The following is a 20375-nucleotide window of genomic DNA, read 5'->3' as shown; positions in this document are numbered from 1 at the left end:
CGCCCCGGAGCGGGCAGTTGGTGGGAAGCCGAGGGGCGCGGCGGCGCCTCGGGCCGGCGAAGGGAGAAGCGGCTCGGAGCCGGGCCGCGGCGGAGGCTCGGGCCTGGCCCTGCCGGCCTCGCAGGTACGCGGCTGGGCCCCGCCCGCCGCCCGCTGGGCTGCGCCCGGCCCGGCCGTCGGAGGGCGAGCGGACCCGGGTCCCGGAGCCGCGGGCGCCCCGTGCCCCCCCCCGCCCGTCGCCCCCGGCCCGTCCCCCCCACCCGGCCCGTCCCCCCCATCCCCCCGGCCCGTCCCCCCATCCCCCCCGCCCGTCCCCCCATCCCCCCCGGCCCGTCCCCCCCATCCCCCCCGCCCGTCCCCCCATCCCCCCCGGCCCGTCCCCCCATCCCCCCCGGCCCGTCCCCCCATCCCCCCCGGCCCGTCCCCCCATCCCCCCCGTCCCCCCATCCCCCCTGTCAGTCCCCCCCAGCCGGTCCCCCGTCCCTCATCCCCTCCCCATCCCTCATCCCCTCCCCCATCCCTCATCCCCTCCCCATCCCTCATCCCCTCCCCCATCCCTCATCCCCTCCCCCATCCCTCATCCCCTCCCCATCCCTCATCCCCTCCCCCATCCCTCATCCCCTCCCCCATCCCTCATCCCCTCCCTGTCCCTCATCCCCATCCCTCATCCCCTCCCCCATCCCTCATCCCCTCCCCCGTCCCTCATCCCCTCCCCCATCCCTCATCCCCTCCCCCATCCCTCATCCCCTCCCCCGTCCCTCATCCCCTCCCCCATCCCTCATCCCCTCCCTGTCCCTCATCCCCATCCCTCATCCCCTCCCCCGTCCCTCATCCCTGTCCCTCATCCCCCCCCATTCCTCATCCCCGTCCCATCCCTCATCCCCTCCCCCGTCCCTCATCCCTGTCCCTCATCCCCCCCCCGTTCCTCATCCCCGTCCCATCCCTCATCCCCTCCCCCGTCCCTCATCCCTGTCCCTCATCCCCCCCGTCCCTCATCCCCGTCCCATCCCTCATCCCCCCCCGTCCCTCATCCCCGTCCCATCCCTCATCCCCTCCCCATCCCACACCCCCAGTGCGTGGTGGCCTCCTCTTCCAGCCCCTGTGGCTGACTAGCTTCCATGCGAGGTGGCGTCTAGGTGTGATTTGAAACCGTGGCTGACGTGTGTGTAGAGAGACGGGCCTGCACTGGCTGTGACCGGTTTTAATGAGACAGCCCTGGCACAGCCAGGTCCCACGAGCATCTGTGCGTGCCGGGGGCACACGCAGTGTCTGCTGGGGCGCTCGGCGGCCACCGCTCAGGACACTGGACTTGGGCCCTGTGCCTCGGCTGAGACCCAGAGCACCGAGGTTCACAGCCAGCCCAGGCAGAACAGTCTGCAAGATTCCATCTCCAATTATCCAGCAAAAGCCAGGCTGGAGGCGTGGCTCGTGTGGTTGAGGCCCACGGAGCAAGCGCAAGGCTCAAAGTTCAAACCAGGGTTCTAGCACAGGGAAAATAATATGTTACACGTAAGGACGATCGTGGACAGTGACTCAAATGACGCTGTTCCTAAGAGATTGAAAGTGGTTTGCTCTTTGGCGGAGAGAGTTACCTAGTACTCCGGCACGGGGCTTGCTCTATCAATCAATCGATCGATCAACCCATCGACAGCTCGTAACGGTCAGAACGATCATTCCTGTCAGTAAATCAGGGTGACGGGCACACCAGCCTGGAAGGGAGTGGGTGAGTGCCGTGATTGGGCGGCCGAGGACTAAGGGAGCACTCTGCCTTTCTTCCTCAGCTGCAGACCATTTCTCAGCGAAGACGGTCTCGGATCGCCAGGTGCACGGAGAACCTCGGAACCCACCCTTCTGTGCTGCGTCAAACATGAACCGGTAATGAGATGGGCACGCGTGTGCGGCCAGGCCCTGGCTTCGGTACCGGCTCCGGCTGCGTGGGGGGTGGGGAAGGCTGGGGTCTGCTTTCCTGGGCAGCGGTGGGGCAGAGGCTCCTCGGACAGGCGCAGGAGCGGTGCCACCACGTCCCTGGCCTGACCCCGTCCCTCGCTCTCCCTCCCAGGGTGCCGTCTGAGTTCTGATCTTGGGCCCCAGGGGCGCCGAGCCCCCCGATCATGGCAGCCGCAGCCGTGGCCGGGCTGATCCCGGTGCTGCACTCGGTGGCCGGCGACAAATCCGGCTACTACATCGGGCGGCAGCTGTGGTTCGGCCTGATCGGCATGTACGGCGTGGTGGTGTACGTGGTGCGCATGCCCTGGGCCCACGTGCACGAGGACTTCTGGTGCCACGGGAACATCACCTACCCCTGCCGCATCGAGTGCTTCGAGCGGAGCTTCAGCCGGCCCGTGACCGGGACCTGGTACTTCTTCTACTTCATCTTCCTGGCCCTCTTCTTCCTCATGGAGTTCTTCATGGCCCAGGTGCGGCACAAGCAGGTCCGGGTGAAGTCGGCCGAGGCCCTGGTGGGCGAGGCGGAGGAGGGCTCCATGCTGGCCGTCCAGGAGCACGTCCCCGCCCCGAAGAAGTCGCTCCTGAACTTCCACCGCGAGAAGATGCTGCTGCTGCTCTACCTGCTCCACTTCCTCCTGCAGGTGGCCATCCAGGGCGTCTTCCTGGTGCTGCTGCTCTTCCAGCACCTGCCCGTGGTGAGCCAGACGCCCATCCCCTGCAGCACGCCCGGCTGCCCGGGGCCCTTCCTCTGCCTCATCAGGGCCACCACGGAGAAGCGGATGTCCATCTACACCCTGGTCACCCTGTCCTTCATGATCATCCTCTTCTGCCTCGGCTTCTTCGCCTACAGCATCCACCACTACCTGCTCGAGGGCATGTCCATCGCCAAGTTCATGATGGGGGGCGCCAGGCCCTTCCCCCCGAATGTCTAGCTTGGCGTCCACCTCTTGCTCTCCCCTCCCTTTTTAAAATAAACACTTGCTGCCCCTTCTCTCTCTCTGGGGCTGGGGTCACCTCTCCCCGTGGGTGGGGCGTGAGCGTGGGAGCGGCCCCTCCAGGCCCTCCAGGCCGCACGAGGCCCACGGGCCGCGCGCGCACGGGTCTACCGCGGCCGTCCCAGGCGCTGTGCCCCTCGGTGTGAGACAGGCCTGCCGTGCAGGGCCGCACACGGGGCCTCGAGATGCCGGAGTGCGCGCCCCGGCCCTTCCCGGCACACGAGCGTCCGTGAGCTGCTGGGATTCGCACGGTGAGGGTCGTCTGGGGTGTCCGGCCTCCGTCCGTCCGTCCCTGCCCGTGAACACCCACACACATACGTGTCCACTCCCCGATAGTCCCCCCCCCCCTTTGTGCCGGTCCTGGGGCTTGAACTCGGGGCCCGGGCACTGTCTCTGAGCTTTCTCACTCAAGGCTCGTGGCCCTGCTGCTTAAGCCACAGCTCCACGTCTGGCTTTGTGTTGGTCCCTTTTGTAGTTGCCTGGGCTGGCTCTGAACCTTGGTCCTCAGAGCTCAGCCTCGTGAGCCTCGGGCGCCCAGCTGGGCAGCTCTTGTAAGGTACACTTGAGACGTTTCTGCATCAGCCCCCTCCAGACCCCAGAGCTGCCTGGGGAGCCGCCCCTGCCTGGGGTTCTGCAGCGTCTGGCCGCCGTTGGAGCAGTTGTGTGGGAAGGGCTTCCCCGGGCCCGGGCGCCCTCCCCGCTTTGCACCGTCCAGGGTTTGGGGCGCACAGCCCCCTGCCCCCCCCCCGTCTCCGTCGGCCGTCCTGTGCGCTGCCTTCTGTGGGGTGGACTCAGGAGTTTGGGCCCAGGGCTTAGCATTCCGTGTGCCCCGAAGGGAGGGCCTGTTCTGTTTTGTTTTCTGATCTCTGCGGGGCTGGGCTGGCAGCGGTTGCAGGGTTTAAACTCGGGCCCTGGGCCCCTGGGGGAGGAGAAGGGCTGGGCGGGGGAGAGGGGCAGCACACCAGACAGACATTGTTAAGAAATTTATTTGCAATTCTTGTTTTTTGTGGGTTTTGTTTGTTTTTTAAATAACATCATTCCTTAGATAAAAATGCAATCTTACAGGAATATACAATAGCGTCTCACTCAGAGGCCCAGAGCCTTCTCCCTCCTCGGTTCCGGCCTCGCTCCCTGGCCAGGAGAGCGCGGCTGGGCGGGCGGGACCCTGGACGGCCGGTCGCCGGCGGTTACAAACTGTACAACAGTATTTACAACAGTCGGACTGCGGTGTCGTGGATCCTGGGGGGCCGGGCCGGGGTGCAGGCGTGGGGGGGCCTCGGGCGCGCCCGTCTTTCTGTGCCGGGGGAAGGGGGGGCTTCGTCCAGACCCTCTGCTTGGAGGCTCTGGTGGATCGGAAGGGATCGACACTTCCACGGCGGGCGTCTGTGGGGACCCTGCCCTGTTTCTCAGTGAACTGTGTCCATAGCTTGTTCTCAGCCAAGCCCTGGGGACTCTGTCACTGTCTCTGTCCCTCTGGGGGGAGAAAGGCCTATGTGGGGCAGGGAAGGGCGGGCAGGTGGGCGAGGAAGTTTGGGGAAGTGTGGCGGGCTTGGGGTGGCAGGGGTCTGGGTGGAGCCCTGGCCCACCACACTGCCTTCCCGGGGAGCCGAAGGCCCAGCAGAGACTTCGCCCCGGGCTCCCAGGTGGTGAACCGCCCCCCCCCCCCCGCTGCTGGGCAACTTGGGGCTCTGAGGACCCCCAGCCCAGGAACTCCGGAGGTTCACAGGGGCCGTCCTCTCGAGGGACGCCCCCCCCAGGCCCGGGCAGGAGGGATGGTCTCAGATGGTGAATCTGCAGTGCCAGATGTGACATGGGACCCACTCCAGAAGCTTCCCACAACTCGGGCTTGCATTCTGAACACTGCCCTGTGCACCCGGCCTGGCAGGCCCGTGAGAGGCTGAGCTGAGGAGGAACGGGTGGGCGGGGGGCGGGGACCCGGCCGCATGTCCCTCGGCTCCATCTTGCTTCGACGTCCGAAGAATTCTCACAGGAAAACCCCAAGTCTGGCTCTGGCTCTGGCTCTGGCTGTGTGCGCGGCACACGGCATGCGGCCCGAGCGAGAGGACTTCCGGCCGCCCCACGCCACGCCACGCCACGCCACGCCACGCCACATCCTGACCCCGCGGGAGGAGCGGGGAGAAGGCGTCGGTCTGTTCCTATTGTAGATTCAAGTATCTGTTTCATGACAATGAGAACAATAGGTTCAGACGCTGCCCCGCGCGGTCCGCTTCCACGGCCTGTGCGGGAGCTCAGTCTTGGGACCTGGTGTGTGTGTGTGTGTGTGTGTGTGTGTGCGTGTGCGCATGACTATGCACACATGCACGTGCATGTGTGTGCATACACAGGTGTGTGTACATGTGTGCGCATGGACTCTGTGTGTGTGTGTGTGTGTGAAGTCTTGTAGCAATAGGACGTGACCCACGCGCTGCTATCTGGAACCACAAACCACGTTTCCTCGCCGCAAACCCTGAAGTAATGAGGCCCGGAGCAAGTCCACGGCACGGCTCCTGCCCGGCTGCGGGGTGCAGTGGGGGGCAGAGGCAGAGGGGGGTGGCCGGGGGCAGGGCAGCTCCGCGGGGCTCACGCGGCTGTGGGAGGAGGATGTGGGGGGGCTCAGGCCCAGGCCCGGGTGGCCTCGGGTCCCGCGGGCAGGTTGGTTCGGCTGAGGAAGCAGCCCCGGGTTAGAATCTCCTCCTCCTCCTCTTCCAAAGCAAATCCCGGAGAACACTGGCTGGCCAAGAAACGGGGCGGGCCAGGGTGCGGAGGAGGGGGTGGAGCACCTCCTCTCTGCCTCCATTTCCCTCCGGCTCCTCACAGACCAGCCACCGCTGCCCACTCCCCTGGGGTCTGAGAGCCCAGGAGCCCGGCAGCGGGGCCCAGAGTCTGAGAGGCGCGGGCCTCTGACCCGGTCCTGCCCCCGACGCCCGGGGTGACTGTGGCCCAGCCGGGGCGCTCTGGCGGCCGGCCCCGCCTTCCTCCGGCAGCCAGGGACCCGAGATGGACCGGACACCGCACCGCAGACCAGAACGGGAGGCAGCGGGGATGGAGGCCCGCCAGGCCTCCACCCTGGCCTGGAGGGGGGAGGGGCTAGAACCCGCCGCGTCCCAATCAAGCCACACGGCCCAAGGAACCTTCTAGAATCGGGCAGAAAGGAGCCGGCTGGAGTCCTCCCGCAGGGGGTGGAGGACGGACGGGGCTCGGCCACCCGGATCGGCTGTTGGGGGAGGGGCGGTGGAGAGGGATGGCCGTCCCGGCCACAGACAGCGGCACCGCGGCAGACATCGCCGGGACACTGAGCCGCGACGCCACCTCGGCTTCTAGAAGGCCCGGCCGGTACCGAGGGGAACGGTGAGGCCTGGGTGGACCCCGGGCGGGCCCGCACGACCGGCCGCACGCTTCTCTACTTGTGCCTCCAACGACGCAGCCCACGAGGGAACAGAGGTGGGGAGAGGCCCAGGCCCTCGCGCGGCCCGAGTGGCGGGGGGGGGTCACCGAGGGACTTGTGGTTGAATAGAGCGATCGCCCCCCCCGCCCGGCCACGCGCTCCGCTCCACGCCCGCAGCGCGCCATGAACCCCAGAGGCCCGAAGTCTGCGCTGAGAGCGACGGGAAGAGCTGACCTCTCCTCCACGCGGATTGCCGTCGGGTTAACCATGGGCCGCGAAGCAAGGAAGGGGTCCGATGGGGCGCCCGGCCCGTCACAGAATTTGGGGGGCGGGGATCGAAGCGGGAGGGAAACAAACACAAGATATGCAAAACAGTCACGCGGGAGGTGGCCGGTGACCCTCCCACGAAGCCACCGCCCGGCCTGCTCCAGATGCCAAGGGTCGGGGCAGCGCCGTGAGCAGGAAGAGGATCCGGAGACCCACGCGGCGCCCACACTCGCTCGCACAACCACAAGTCAGCGCTTGAAAAACGGTGGAAAAATGCGGAAACTGACCTGAATCCAAGGGAAATCCATCCCTCTGCGGAGACAGCTGCGCCGGCCGCGCCCGGAGCGGACCGAGCACCACGCCCGCTCCAGACTCCTGCTCCTCAAATGTCCGTCCGTGCGTGTTTGTTATTGTTTAAATACAGTTTTAATGCCAACACAACTCACAATTGTATTTTGAAAAAAAAAAGGATATTATTGCATTGTGTTTGCATATCTTGTGGGGCAGAAGACGCAGAGTTGGGTTAGATCTCGTTTCAGAAGCAGACTGAGGTTGGTTTTTGCTTTCCAATGGTCCGAGGTCCGGATCTCCACACGCAGGAGCTCAGGGTGCGGGAGCAGCGGGTGCTCAGGGAGGGTCCTCGCGGCCCCAGGGGCACGGCACACAGACGCAGGCCCCCCCCTCCCGCTCCCCGCACACCCCCGCTCCCCCCGACCTGAAAGGAAGAAGACCCGGTAACTCGGGGCCCTGACCGCGTCCTGCCCTCTGGGGTGAAGTTGACTCGCATGGGACAGGGCCGGGCGGGGCCTGTGCGCAGAGAACCGCCCTTCTCCCCCCTCCCGAGGGAAAGCGACAGAAAATAAAATGGAAGGAAAAACAAAACCAGACCCCAGTGATGCTCACGGGAGCGGCAGCATGCGATCCCAGAAATAGGCCGAATCTGGGGGGGCGGGGAGGGGAGCAGCCGGGGACCCCCGGGGAGCGCGGGGGGGACTCCAGGCCCGGCAGCTCCCCCTCCCTCCTTTCGGCCCGCAGGCCCTGGAGAGGCCCGACAGAATATGTGCAAACAGTTTGTTTTTACAAGCGCAGTGGAGACACGTGGCGCGCCCCGGGTCCTCCAGCCCTGGCGGCCTCCACCTTCTGGGCCTCCCGCCACTGGCCTCCACCTCCCACCCCCCCCACCCCCCCAACTCTCTGCTCCCCCCCAACAGAACGGATGAAGACGCTGTTCCGGGTAACCCCAGGTCACGAGAACAGTGAGGCACTTCTGAAACGAACCCATTAGGAACATCGAGACAAATTAAAAACAGAACAGGACAGAAAGACCCGCAGGCGGCCCCCCCAGCCGCGACTACAGGCTGCTGAGCTGCGCCCTGCTGCCGGCGGGGGCGGCGGCTTCCTCGTCCGGGCCGGGCCCTGGCCCCGCCGGGCCCGCGTCCCGTGGTTCCCCCTGGCCGTCCCCCCGGGCCGGCCCCGGGTCCCTGCAGTTCACGAAGGCCAGGAGCCGGCCGTTGGCGCTGGGCTGCGCGCGCCCGCTGAGCAGGCTGTCGGCCGCCCAGTCCATCTCCTCCGCCGTCAGCTCGCACGCGTCCGCCAGCTCCTGCGTGGCCACCTCCAGGAACTTGGGGTCTTGGGCGAAGTGGCCCAGTCCTTCGGAGATCAAGACCTGAGGGGGGCGGGGGGCGGTCACCGGGGCTCCGTGGACGCGCCACCGCGAGTGCCGGGCCGGGCCCCCCGCCCCGCCCCGCCCCGCCCCGCCCCGCCCCGCCCCGCGTGGGCCCGCGTACCGCCTCCACCAGGCTGCTGGCGCTGCCGTGGAGCTGTCTGCCGGGCGCCCCGGCCGGGCTGGGCACCGTGAGGGACACGGGCCGGGACCTCCGGACGGCCGCGCCGCCCGCCGCTCCCTCCACGGGCACCTCGGCCCAGGAGCCGCAGCGGATGGACGGGAAGCTGCTGTTGAGTTTCTCGCCGGACTCGGGGCCCTCCAGCCGCACGGTGGGGATGGGCCGGGGGGGCCAGCCGCGTGGGCCGCCCGGCGTGGCCGGCGTGGCGGGGGGCGTGGCGCACGGCCGCGGCGCCCCCGGGGAATGGCTTCTCTGCAGCAGGGGGCTCAGGCCGGCCACGGCCAACGCCTGCGGACAGACACAAGGGACAGCGGTCACCCGCAGGCCGGGCCCCGCGCGGCTGCCCCCGGGCCCCGCCCGCGCCCCCGCGCCCCGGCGTCCAGCTCAGCAACCTCGGGGACATCGGAGGGGCATCTCAGCGACGCCTCCCCCCCGGCTAGCTTCGCAAACCTGCCCCGCCGTGGCCGAAGCCGCGCGGCTCACCGGGCCCCACCCCGCGACAGCTGGCCGGGCCACGGCGTCGTAATGAACACGGGCGCCACGAGGAGGCCAAGGACACGGCCTCTCCCCGCCTGCCTCCGTGGCCGCCGCGGTGTCGGGTGCTGCGCCTCCCGCTTGCGGGAGAGAGCAGAGTGCATTGTGGGAAAGGCAGGGAGGGGCGGGCGCGCTGCGCGGCGGGGCGTTGGCAGAGAGGCACAAACAAAACTATTTTTTGTCGGTCGTGGGGCCTGAACTCTGGGCCTGGGCGCTGTCCCTCAGCTCTTCAGCTCAAGGCGAGCGCTCTACCACTTGAGCCACAGCGCCATTCCTGGTTTTCTGGTGGTTTATTGGAGGTAAGAGTCTCACAGACTTTCCTGCCCGGGCTGGCTTTGAACAGCGATCCTCAGATCTCAGCCTCCTGAGCTGCTAGGATGACAGGCGTGAGCCACCAGCGCCCGGCTAAAAACAATTTCTCACCCACTGCCACAGTCAAACCAGACGGGTGAAGATAAATTCTGGGTTAAAAAAAATATTTTGTTGGGTTCAGTTCTGGTAGACTCTCCAGGCTTGAGCCCCACCGACTCCAGCTTGTGTGTGTGTGTGTGTGCGTGCGTGCATGTGTGTACGCGCGCGTGCATGCGTGTGTGCGTGTGCATGCGTGTATGTGTGTGCGCATGCGTGTGTGTGCATGTGTGTGTGCGCGCATGCGTGTGTGCGTGTGCGCATGTGTGTAGTGTGTGTGCGTGCGTGCATGTGTGTGCGCATGTGTGTGTGCGCACGCGTGTGTGCGTGCACATGTGTGTGCGTGCATGTGTGTGAGTGTGTGCGTGTGCGTGCATGTGTGTGCGCACGCGTGCATGTGTGCGTACGTGCATCTGTGTGTGCATGTGTGTGCGCATGCGTGTGTGCGCACTCGTGTGTGTGCGTGCATCTGTGTGCATGTGTGTGCGCATGCGTGTGTGTGCGCACGCGTGTGTGCGTGCAAATGTGTGTGCGTGCATGTGTGTGTGTGTGCGTGTGCATGCGTGCTGGTTCTAGGGCTTGAATTTGGGGCCTGGGCTTTTTCCTTTTTTTGTTCAAGGCTGGCGCTCTACCCCTTGAGCCACAGCTCCACTTTTGGCTTTCTGGTGGTTCATTGGAGATCAGAGTCTCACGGACTTTCCTGCCCAGGGCTGGCTTTGAACCGCGATCCTCAGATCTCAGTCTCCTGAGTGGCTGGGAAGCTGGGCGGAGCCCCTGGAGCCCGGCTGTGAGACCCTGTCTTGCTTTTCGCCCAGGCCCGCCTGGGACCGCAGTCCCCAGGGAGACCGAGCCGCGGGGATGGACGGAGCCCGGCCCCTTCTGGCCACCTGGTGCTGCCCTGGGGGTTTGGTTGGCGTTCAAATGCCAGTGAAAGAGCAGGGCACGGGATGCGCAGGCGTGGCGGGCGGTGTGTACGCGAGCGTGGCAGTCTGGGGTGGGAGAGGCCGCCGTGGAGGCGGCGCGGGCAGGGCTGCCCGGGAGCTCCGGGACCCCAGGGCGGGCGCGGGGTGCCCGGCGCTGCCCGGAGGCGCGGGTGCGTACCTGGTGGTGGACCAGGTGCAGCGGCAGGACCGTCTTCTGAGCCACGTCTCCTGCTTGGTTCTTCTGCCGCCTCAGACACTCTAGGTGGAAGGATGCCCTTCGACCTACGAGGCCGGGGGGTCGGGGGGAGGGGGACACGACCCAGGTCAGGGCTGCCAGCAAGGATGAGGCTGGCCCTGTCCCTGCCGCAGCTGCCGCCCCGAGGCCCGGTCCCTGCACGGCTGCCCCGTCCCCGCCGCCCCGAGGCCCTGTCCCCGCCGCCCCGAGGCCCTGTCCCCGCCGCCCCGAGGCCCTGTCCCTGCCGCCCCGAGGCCCCGTCCCCCCCCCCCCCCCCCCCCCCCGCAGCTGCCGCCCCGAGGCCCCGTCCCCGCCGCCCCGAGGCCCCGTCCCCGCCGCCCCGAGGCCCCGTCCCCGCCGCCCCGAGGCCCTGTCCCCGCCGCAGCTGCCGCCCCGAGGCCCCGTCCCTGTGCGGCGTTGGTGACTGGGACGCGGCAGGCGCTTTCGGAGGTGGGGCCCGTGGGAAGCCTGAGGCCCCGCACCGCCTCGCGGGGGGCTGGGGGCTGGCGCCTGTGTCTCTCCTTTGGGCATCTGGCCAGGAAGCGAAGGAGGCGCACGCTCCCGGACCACCCCGGAGCCCCGAAGCCACGGTGGGCCGCGGGCTCCCGAGCGCTGCCCCAGGTGTTAAAATCAGTTTCTCTGCCCCCCCCCTTTTTTTTTGGGTCCGGTCGTGGGCCTGAACTCTGGGCCTGGGCGCTGTCCCTCAGCTCTTCAGCTCAAGGCTAGCGCTCTACCAATGGAGCCACAGCACCACTTCCAGCTTTTTTCTTTTTGCTTATGTGGTGCTGAGGAATCGAACCCAGGGCCTCATGCATGCAAGGCAAGCGCTCTACCACTGAGCCACCTGCCCAGCCCTCAGCCCCCTTTTTAAACGCGACCGCCCCAAGGTAATTTTGGCACCGTGTGGGAAAGCCGCGGGACAGACGGTGCACTGGGCTTCCCCCGGAGCCCCGTCGGGTGGCGATGCCGGTGCACGGACGCCATCCCAGCCCGGATCCGCCCGGTTGGCCACCTTCCCGCCCCCGTCCACGGGGAAGCAGGGAACAAGGCGCCCTTACCCAGGGAGGCCGAGCGGAGGAAGCCTCTCTTCGGGGATTGCCGGAAGTCCCTCTTCTCCTCCTCTGGGGGTGTGAGTTGTCGATTTTCATCATCCTGGGAGGGCAGGCTGTGACAGAGAGCCGGGGCTCATTCACTGACACCCGCAAGGGCCACCCCGGGAAAGCCCAGCCCACCGCCGCCGGGAGGAGGGGCCGCCCTCCTGCCCAGGAGCCCTGCTGCATGGGCGTCAGGACCCCTGGACGGACGGAAACCCCCACGCCCAGCCTGCCTCGGGGCGCTGCCCAGGCTGGTTTCAACCGCTCAGGCTACACGGTGCCCGGCCCCAGCCCGGCATTTCTGAGCTGAGGCGGCGGCTACCGAGTTCTTAGGCAAAGGTGGGAAAATCCTAGGCCTCAGGCTCAAGAACGAACCAGCAAGGTCCGGATCTTTGCACACGCCCATGCTGTTTATCACGTCAGCCCTGCTACGCCTTCTGTTGGTTTTGCTTTTAGTTACTTTTCCATAGGGTTTCTTATGTTTTCATTTCATTCATCTTGTGACAAGTCACGGTCAGCCGGGCGCCCGTGGCTCACGCCTGTCACCCCAGCTACTCAGAAGAGTGTGATCTGAAGATCACGGTTCAAAGCCAGCCCCGGGCAGGAAAGCGTCCATGAGACTCTAACCTCCAATGAACCGCCAAGAAGCTAGCAAAGGAGCTGTGGCTCACGAGGTGGAGCGCTGGCCTTGAGAGGGGAAAATCAAGCTCAGGGACAGCGCCCAGGCCCTGAGTTCAAGACCCAGGACAGGCACATGCGTGTGCATGCACACGCCCAGAGCCATGGTTGCAGCGGATCAACACACTCTGTGCAGGGCAGCTCAGCGGCCCCGGCTGGGCCCACGGCTCCCCCTCGACCCCCACCGCCCCCCACGCCCTCCTCCCTGCCCGGCCCACAGAACGCACATCTCTGTGGCCAGCAGGCTGGGCTCGCTGCCGTACTCCGCGTCGCGCGTCCGCAGACGGTCGTAGGCCGCGTCCTGGGCGGCCTCCTCCTGGCCGGCCACGGCCAGCTGGCTATCTCCAGAGCCACACCTGCCCCATCCAAGACGGAGAAACGGATCAGGAACCGCGGGCCGCCCGCCCGGCTGCCCGGCACTCCGCGGAGCCACAGACGCACTGGGCTCTGAGGGGCGGCACCACACTGTGACCTGCGGGTCCTCAGCCCGGCCGCGCCTCAGTTTCCCCCCCTGTGAAACTGGATGGGGTCGGGGCGCGGGACGGCCGGGCCGCCAGCCTCCCTGCCCCCCTTTCCCGGGCCACACCTCCGCTCACCTCCCGGAGTGGAGCGTCCAGGCCGCGTCCTGCCGGGGGCCGGCGGGCGCCAGGGGGTCGCCGCCGTGGCTCCCCACCGTGCTCACGGCGCCGGGGCGCGGGAGGAGGCCCAGCGCCGTGTTGTTGGCGTTGTTGATGTTGGCGTTGGAGCCTGCCGAGGAGTAGCTGCTGGGGGTGAACGTGGAGTCCACCAGCTTCTCGTGGGACGGGGACTCGGTGTCCCCCGGGGCGCCGGTGGTCTTGCTGATGTGCAGTGGGCGCTGCGCGGTGAAGGTCTGCGGGAAGGGGCTGCGGCTGTCGCTTGGGTAGTAGGCGGTGACGTGATTGCCAAACAGGCCGCCGGCCCTCTGCAGCAGGAGGGAGGGGTGGGTGGAGGAGAGGCCCCCGGCGTGGGGGGGGGCTTCCCCGAGGGGGGGGGGGCTGGCGTGGCCCGGCAGGCCCGCGGGAAGCCGGCCGTGGAGGGGGGCTCCGACGGGCCACAGCCGGGGGCGCCAGGGGCCGGGCCTACCCTGAAGATGTCATCCTCGGACGCGGCGGACACGGCCTCCTTCACGGCCTTGTCCAGCTCCTCCTCGGCCGTCAGGTCTCCGGAGATGGCCCGTCGGATCTCGGGCCCGATGTCGTGGAGGGTCCTCAAGCCGGCCTGGAACCAGGGGCGCGTGAGGGCGGCCCCCCAACCCCCAGGCCCCGCGGCCAGGCCTCCGCTCCAGAGGAGTAAGGGCGGGGACCTGGGTTGCCATGGAAGGCCCGTGGCGGGCGCGGACCGGCCAAGGCCAGGAAAGCAGGCGGATGGACGGATGGACGGCGAGCGCCCCCCCCCCCCCGCCTCCCCGTCACCCCGGGACTCACCTGCAGGGACAGTGCGTTCCGCTGCGAGGGCTTGCCCACCAGGCCCTGCTCCTTGCGCTTCTTGAACTTCCGGAAGTACTCCTGGATCAGGAAGGTGGCGTAGAACTTGCCAACGGTCACCTCATCATCTGAGACACACAGGCCTGGCGGTCAGCTTCCTCACGGCAACCGAGTCCCTCAACCTCTATCTTATTTATTTATTGGTTCATTTGGGTGGTGGGGCTTGAACTCAGGGCCTGGGCGCTGTCCCCCAGCCTCTTTGTGCTCAAGGTGAGCGCTCTGCTCCTTGAGCCACAGCGCCACTTCCGGCTTTTATTTTGCTGGTTCATTGGAGATGAGAGTCTCACGGACGCTCCTGCCCAGGCTGGCTTCCAATGGCGATTCTCGAATCTCTGCCTCCTGAGTAGCATGGATGACAGGCGAGAGCCACCTAGTCCTTCTTTTGTTTGTTTGAGATGCAGTCTTGCTTTGCAGCCCAGGTAGGCCTCAGATTCCTTAGTTCAAGCAATCTCCACCCCCCCCCCCGGCCTCCTGAGGGGCTGGCCTCTGTGAGGTGTCACCATGCTTGGCTGTTCCCCTCCTCCCACAGAAAAAGGGGCTCTTTAAAATAATCTCCCTAGCTGGGCACCGGTGGCTCACCCCTGTCATCCCAGCTACTCAGGAGGCTGAGATCTGAGGATCGCGGTTCAAAGCCGGCATGGACAGCAAAGTCTGTGAGACTCTCATCTCCAGTGAACCACCAGAAAACCGGAAGTGGCACTGTGGCTCAAGTGGTAGAGTGCTCGCCTTGAGCTGAAGAGCTGAGGGACAGCGCCCAGGCCCAGGGTTCAAGCCCCATGACAGACCTCCCCCAAAATTCCCCCACCCATCTCCTCCTGACTCTTACTCTCTTCCAGCCTCAGGTGGCAGGCTCCTCTGAGAAGCCCAGAGGAGGGCAGGCAAGGAGGGAGGGAGGGAAGGAGGGCAAGGGGCTGGAGGCCGAGGGGGGTGGGCTGCTGGATGAAGGGGGGAGGTGGGTGGTAGGATCAGTTAGGGAAACCGAGGCGCCGGTGAAGGCAATTTGGAAACCAGGTAGTTAAAAACAGAAGCGCCATCTGTGCTCCCAAGAAAAGCCACCGGACGCGTTCCTTCCCCAGAGAAGCATGCTCTCACCCCCGAGAATGAGCACGTGCCTGGCAGGATGGGGGCCCTCGGGAGAGAAATGCCGAACATGACACGTAAGCCACCTCCAGGCCCGACCCCGACACGTAAGCCACCTCCAGGCCCAACACGACACGTAAGCCACCTCCAGGCCCAACACGACACGTAAGCCACCTCCAGGCCCGACCCCGACTCGTAAGCCACCTCCAGGCCTGACCCCGACACGTAAGCCACCTCCAGGCCCAACACGACACGTAAGCCACCTCCAGGCCCCACCGCAGACCACCGAGTCCGTATCTCAAGGCCGGAGGCGTTCGGACCAGGAAGAGGAGGCCCAACACCCGGAAACCAGAAAGTGCTCCCCGGAGAGCCATTAGAGCACAGATAAAACACCACGCTTCAAATCCCTTTACAGTCAAGCCCTCGGTCTCTAACTCGTAAATACCCGAGAGCCAAGGGACCCTCCTTTAGAGCCCCAGCCCGGCTAGAGCGTCAGGCCGGGCAGAGCCCCAGGCGGGTCACAGCCCCAGGCGGGTCAGAGCCCCAGCTCGGCTACAGCCCCAGGCCAGTTAGAGCCCCACGGCAGCAGCTGCAGCTGTGTCTGCACGCCAGCTTGCTCCCGGATGGCTCATTTGCCTATTTAGTATCGCTCTGCCCAGTTTTCTTAATCTTTGAGACTCGTCCAGAAATTTCTATTCTGTGATCGAAGTTCAAGACCCTGTGTGAAGAGTCCCTGCTTTTATTTATTCATTTATTCATTTATTTATTTAGTCAGTCGTGGGGTTTGAACTCGGGGCCTGGGCGCTGTCCCTCAGCTCTTCAGCTCAAGGCGAGCGCTCTACCGCTTGAGCCACAGCACCACTTCCAGTTTCTGGTGGTTCATGGGAGATCAGAGTCTCACAGACTTTCCTGCCCAGGCTGGCTTTGAACCGCGATCCTCAGACCTCAGCCTCCTGAGTCAATGGGATGACGGGCGGGAGCCACCCAGGACAACTGGAATGGGCTTCCCAGGACCCGATTTCCAGCCCTAATCCCTGCCTCCGGCCTGTGTGGGCCGCGCGGCCCTGGTCCCTGGACCCGCAGTGGGGTCTGGAGGAAGCAGGCTCCATGCCACCCAGGTCTCAGGGCCCAGGGAGTGGGGGGGGAGGAGACCCCACAGGCCCGGCCGGGGAACCGGGACCGTGGTGTGCGGCCGGCACTCACCGCCGGCCGGGGGCACCACCTGGTCCAGCAGCTTCATGCTGGTCCGCTTCCAGATCTTTTTGATGATGGCCCGCAGCTCCTCATTAGCTTGTTCTAGGTTCCCTGAGGAGAGGGAGGGAGGGAGGGTGGTTGATGCTGGCGGCCTCCGGCCTCCGTCCCAGGGGTGGGTCACGGGGGTGGGGCTTGGCCCCACAAATTCCCCCTCCGCCTCCCTCGCAGGCTGACGCCTCGCAGGCTGACCGCTGACCGGCTGACCGCTGACCGCTGACCGCCCGGCCCAACCGCCCGGGGCCAGCAGCAGGGAGGGGGCGGAGGCAGCCTTGGGGTCAAGCCCAGCTCGGCGGACGCACCTCCCTTCCGCCCCGCGGCCCCAGGAGGGCTGGGTTTACCTTCGGTCTTGATCCTCAGGGCCGTTCGGACCAGGGCAAACAGGGTGGCGTTGAACATGACGGTGCCGTCGCTGTTCAAGGGCATGTTCATGGAGACCAGGCGCTGGCGGGGGGAGGAGAGGTTACAGCAGGCCCTTGCTTGCTTTGTCTCTTTTCTGGCGGTGCTGGGATTTGAACTCAGGGCCTCGGGCTTGCCAGACTGGGTGCTCTACCCCTTGATTTATGCATTTCCCCCCCCTCCAATCCCTTTTTGTGTTGTGATCTTTGAGAGAAGGCCTTGTTTGTGTCTTCCCTTTGTCTCTAGAAAGTCAGGCGTCCAGCCATTGTTGAACTGGCATCTCATGAGCTTTTAGGCCTGGGCTGGCCTCGAGACAGGGTCCCCCATCTCTGCCTCCCGGGTAGCTGGGGTTACAGGCTGAGCCCTGAGCCCTGCGCCCTGCTGGTGGGGTTCCCCACCCCCCTACCCCAGGAGGAAGGCTGGGGACTCAGGGCTGGGAATCCTGGCCAGCACGGCCTCCCCTCAACCTTTCCCACAGCCAGCTCAGGCTGCTCTGCTCTCCAGCCTCGGGAGCACGGGTCCTGAGTTCAAACCCCAGTGCCATCAGAAAGCCCGTTTGCATTTCCTGTACCCTGGAAAGCGCCTGAAAAATCGCTTGTGGAATAAAGCAAGAGGGGTCTGAGTTAGAGAAGCCTGAGTTAAACAGAGCCGTGGGCATGTTCCGCATTCCCCCATGAATGGACGGTCCATGGGAGAGGACGGTCCCGGGAGAGGACGGTCCACGGGAGAGGACGGTCCACGGAGAGGACGGTCCACGGGAGAGGATGGACGGTCCACGGGAGAGTGGACGGTCCACAGGAGAGGATGGACGGTCCCCGGGAGAGGACGGTCCCCGGGAGAGGATGGACGGGTCCCCGGGAGAGGATGGACGGTCCACGGGAGAGGACGGTCGACGGGAGAGGACGGTCGGACGGGAGAGGACGGTCCACGGGAGAGGATGGACGGTCCACGGGAGAGGATGTCCACGGGAGAGGATGGACGGTCCCCGGGAGAGGATGGACGGTCCCCGGGAGAGGATGGACGGTCGACGGGAGAGGACGGTCGACGGGAGAGGACGGTCCCCGGGAGAGTGGACGGTCCACGGGAGAGGATGGACGGTCCCCGGGAGAGGATGGACGGTCCACGGGAGAGGATGGACGGTCCACGGGAGAGGATGGACGGTCCCCGGAGAGGATGGACGTGTCCCCGGGAGAGGACGGTCCCCGGGAGAGGATGGACGGTCCCCGGGAGAGGACGGTCCATGGGAGAGGATGGACGGTCCATGGGAGAGGACGGTCCCCGGGAGAGGACGGTCCACGGGAGAGGATGGACGGTCCACGGGAGAGGACGGTCCCCGGGAGAGGATGGACGGTCCACGGGAGAGGATGGACGGTCCACGGGAGAGGATGGACGGTCCCCGGGAGAGGACGGTCCACCCACGTGAGCACGCTGTCCACGGGGCCCCACCACCCGCAGCCCTCCTCCTCCACAGCCCTTCCCCTCCTCCTCCTCCTCCCCCTCCTCCCCCTCCCCTCCTCCTCCTCCCCCTCCCCCTCCTCCCCTTCTTCCTGCTCCTCCTCCTCCTCCTCCCCCTCCTCCCCCTCCCCCTCCTCCTCCCCCTCCTCCTGCTGCTCCTCCTCCCCCTCCTCCTGCTCCTCCTCCTGCTCCTCCTCCTCCTCCCCCTCCTCCTCCTCCTCCTCCTGCTCCTCCTCCCCCTCCTCCTCCTCCTCCTCCTGCTCCTCCTCCTCCTCCCCCTCCTCCTCCTCCTCCTCCTGCTCCTCCTCCCCCTCCTCCTGCTCCTCCTCCTCCTCCCCCTCCTCCTGCTCCTCCTCCTCCCCCTCCCCCTCCCCTCCTCCTGCTCCTCCTCCCCCTCCTCCCCCTCCTCCTCCTCCCCCTCCTCCTGCTCCTGCTCCTCCTCCTGCTCCTCCTCCTCTCCTCCCCTCCTCTTCCTCCCCCTCCCCCTTCCTCCCCCTCCCCCTCCTCCCCCTCCTCCCCTCCCCCCTCCTCCCCCTCCCCCCCCTGCTCCTCCTCCTCCCTCTCCTCCTGCTCCTCCCCCTCCCCCTCCCCCTCCTCCTCCCCCTGCTCCTCCCCTCCCCCCCTCCTCCCCTCCCCTCCCCCTCCTCCTCCCCCTCCGCAGCCTGGGCGGCCTCACCTTGCAGGCCACGCGGTGAGGGCACAGCTTCCCGAAGCCCAGTGGAGGCTGGATCCTCCGGAGGAGGGCCACCACGTCCAGGTGCTTGATCCGGCCCCTGGGGACGGGCGAGGCCACGGTCGTCTCCCGCCCCCCCTCGGGGCGCCCTCCATGGCTCAGAGGACAGCACCCCACCCCGGCCGCGTGGTCCAGGTCCCAGCTGGCTGACCCAAACCGGCCCCTCTGGGCCTGTGGTCCCTCCGTCTGTCCCCTCAGTGTGGGGTCTGTCCCTCAGTGTGGGGTCTGTCCCTCTGTCTGTCCCTCCAGTGTGGGGTCTGTCCCCTCAGCGTGGGGTCTGTCCCTCCATCTGTCCCTCCCCTCAGTGTGGGGTCTGTCCCTCCGTCCTCCCTCAGTGTGGGGTCTGTCCCTCCGTCCTCCCTCAGCGTGGGGTCTGTCCCTCCGTCCTCCCTCAGCGTGGGGTCTGTCCCTCCGTCCTCCCTCAGCGTGGGGTCTGTCCCTCCGTCCTCCCTCAGCGTGGGGTCTGTCCCTCCGTCCTCCCTCAGCGTGGGGTCTGTCCCTCCGTCCTCCCTCAGCGTGGGGTCTGTCCCTCCGTCCTCCCTCAGTGTGGGGTCTGTCCCTCCGTCCTCCCTCAGCGTGGGGTCTGTCCCTCCGTCCTCCCTCAGTGTGGGGTCTGTCCCTCCGTCCTCCCTCAGTGTGGGGTCTGTCCCTCCGTCCTCCCTCAGTGTGGGGTCTGTCCCTCCGTCTGTTCCCCCCCTCAGCATGGGATCTGTCCCTCTGTCTGTCCCCTCAGTGTGGGGTCTGTCCCTCAGTGTGGGGTCTGTCCCTCCGTCATCCCTCAGTGTGGGGTCTGTCCATCCGTCTGTCCCTCCCCTCACTCAGTGTGGGGTCTGTCCCTCCGTCTGTCCCCTCAGTGTGGGGTCTGTCCCCTCAGTGTGGGGTCTGTCCCTCCATCTGTCCCCTCAGTGTGGGGTCTGTCCCTCCGTCTGTCCCCTCAGTGTGGGGTCTGTCCCTCCATCTGTCCCCTCAGTATGGGGTCTGTCCCTCCATCTGTCCCCTCAGTGTGGGGTCTGTCCCTCCATCTGTCCCCTCAGTATGGGGTCTGTCCCTCCGTCTGTCCCCTCAGTGTGGGGTCTGTCCCTCTGTCTGTCCCCCCCAGCGTGGGACGCACTTGGCCTCAGGGTCGTACTCCGCCCAGATCCTCTTGAACTCGTCCAGGTGGTGCGGGCCGAGGATGGACCAGTCCCGGGTCAGGTAGTCGAAGTTGTCCATGATGACGGCCACGAAGAGGTTGATGATCTGCGGAGCGCAGCCTGGTGACCCCCTCCCCCTCTCCCCCTCCCTCCCCTTCCCTCCCCCTCCCTCCCCTTCCCTCCCCCTCCCTCCCCTCTCCCCCTCCCCTCCCCCTCCCTCCCCTCCCCTCTCCCTCCCTCCCCTCCCTCCCCCTCCCCTCTCCCCCTCCCTCCCCTTCCCTCCCCCTCCCCTCCCTCCCCCTCCCCTCTCCCCCTCCCTCCCCTTCCTTCCCCCTCTCCCCCTCCCTCCCCCTCCCTCCCCCTCCCCCTCCCTCCCTCCCCCTCCCCCTCCCTCCCCCGGCTGTTGCCCCCGCCGTGCCGGCCCGACCCAGCTGCGGGCCGGGCGGCTTCTTTCCCTGACCCTGCGGCTCACCAGGAAGGCACAGAGCATGTAGAAGCTGATGAAGTAG

General features: G+C 66.7%; 2 protein-coding genes across 2 annotated transcripts; one reads left to right on the top strand and one right to left on the bottom strand.

Moving 5' to 3' along the window:
• On the top strand, positions 1-2938 carry LOC138816403 (gap junction beta-4 protein-like). The gene is made up of 3 exons (XM_070006129.1): positions 1-124; positions 1782-1875; positions 2060-2938. The coding sequence occupies exon 3, from the start codon at positions 2112-2114 to the stop codon at positions 2877-2879; it is 768 nt and encodes a 255-aa protein (XP_069862230.1). The 5' UTR covers positions 1-124; positions 1782-1875; positions 2060-2111; the 3' UTR covers positions 2880-2938.
• Positions 2939-7799: 4861 nt separating this feature from the next.
• On the bottom strand, positions 7800-20369 carry LOC138816387 (voltage-dependent L-type calcium channel subunit alpha-1C-like). The gene is made up of 13 exons (XM_070006092.1): positions 20339-20369; positions 19845-19972; positions 18677-18773; positions 16488-16590; positions 16099-16200; positions 13756-13883; positions 13415-13549; positions 12907-13253; positions 12538-12666; positions 11597-11703; positions 10482-10585; positions 8382-8726; positions 7800-8260 (listed from the first exon to the last, which is right to left on the bottom strand). The coding sequence occupies exons 1-13, from the start codon at positions 20354-20356 to the stop codon at positions 7946-7948; spliced, it is 2058 nt and encodes a 685-aa protein (XP_069862193.1). The 5' UTR covers positions 20357-20369; the 3' UTR covers positions 7800-7945.
• Between the last annotated feature and the right edge of the window lie 6 nt (positions 20370-20375).

Source organism: Dipodomys merriami, unplaced genomic scaffold, assembly GCF_024711535.1.
Source record: "Dipodomys merriami isolate MVZ:Mamm:240054 unplaced genomic scaffold, mDipMer1.0.p SCAF_696, whole genome shotgun sequence".
NCBI lineage: Eukaryota > Metazoa > Chordata > Mammalia > Rodentia > Heteromyidae > Dipodomys > Dipodomys merriami.
The sequence above is the reverse complement of the archived record's forward strand: the minus strand, read 5'-3'. Positions and strand labels throughout refer to the sequence as shown.

Bases quoted from the DNA above. Each gene is read 5' to 3' on its own strand.
- LOC138816403 (XM_070006129.1), top strand. From the start codon at position 2,112: ATGGCAGCCGCAGCCGTGGCCGGGCTGATCCCGGTGCTGCACTCGGTG.
- LOC138816387 (XM_070006092.1), bottom strand. The intron at 11,704-12,537 runs GTGCGTTCTGTG...TCTCTGTCACAG, and splicing joins AGCCTGCTGGCCACAGAGAT to CCTGCCCTCCCAGGATGATG. The intron at 8,261-8,381 runs GTACGCGGGCCC...CGCCCCCCTCAG, and splicing joins CCAGCAGCCTGGTGGAGGCG to GTCTTGATCTCCGAAGGACT.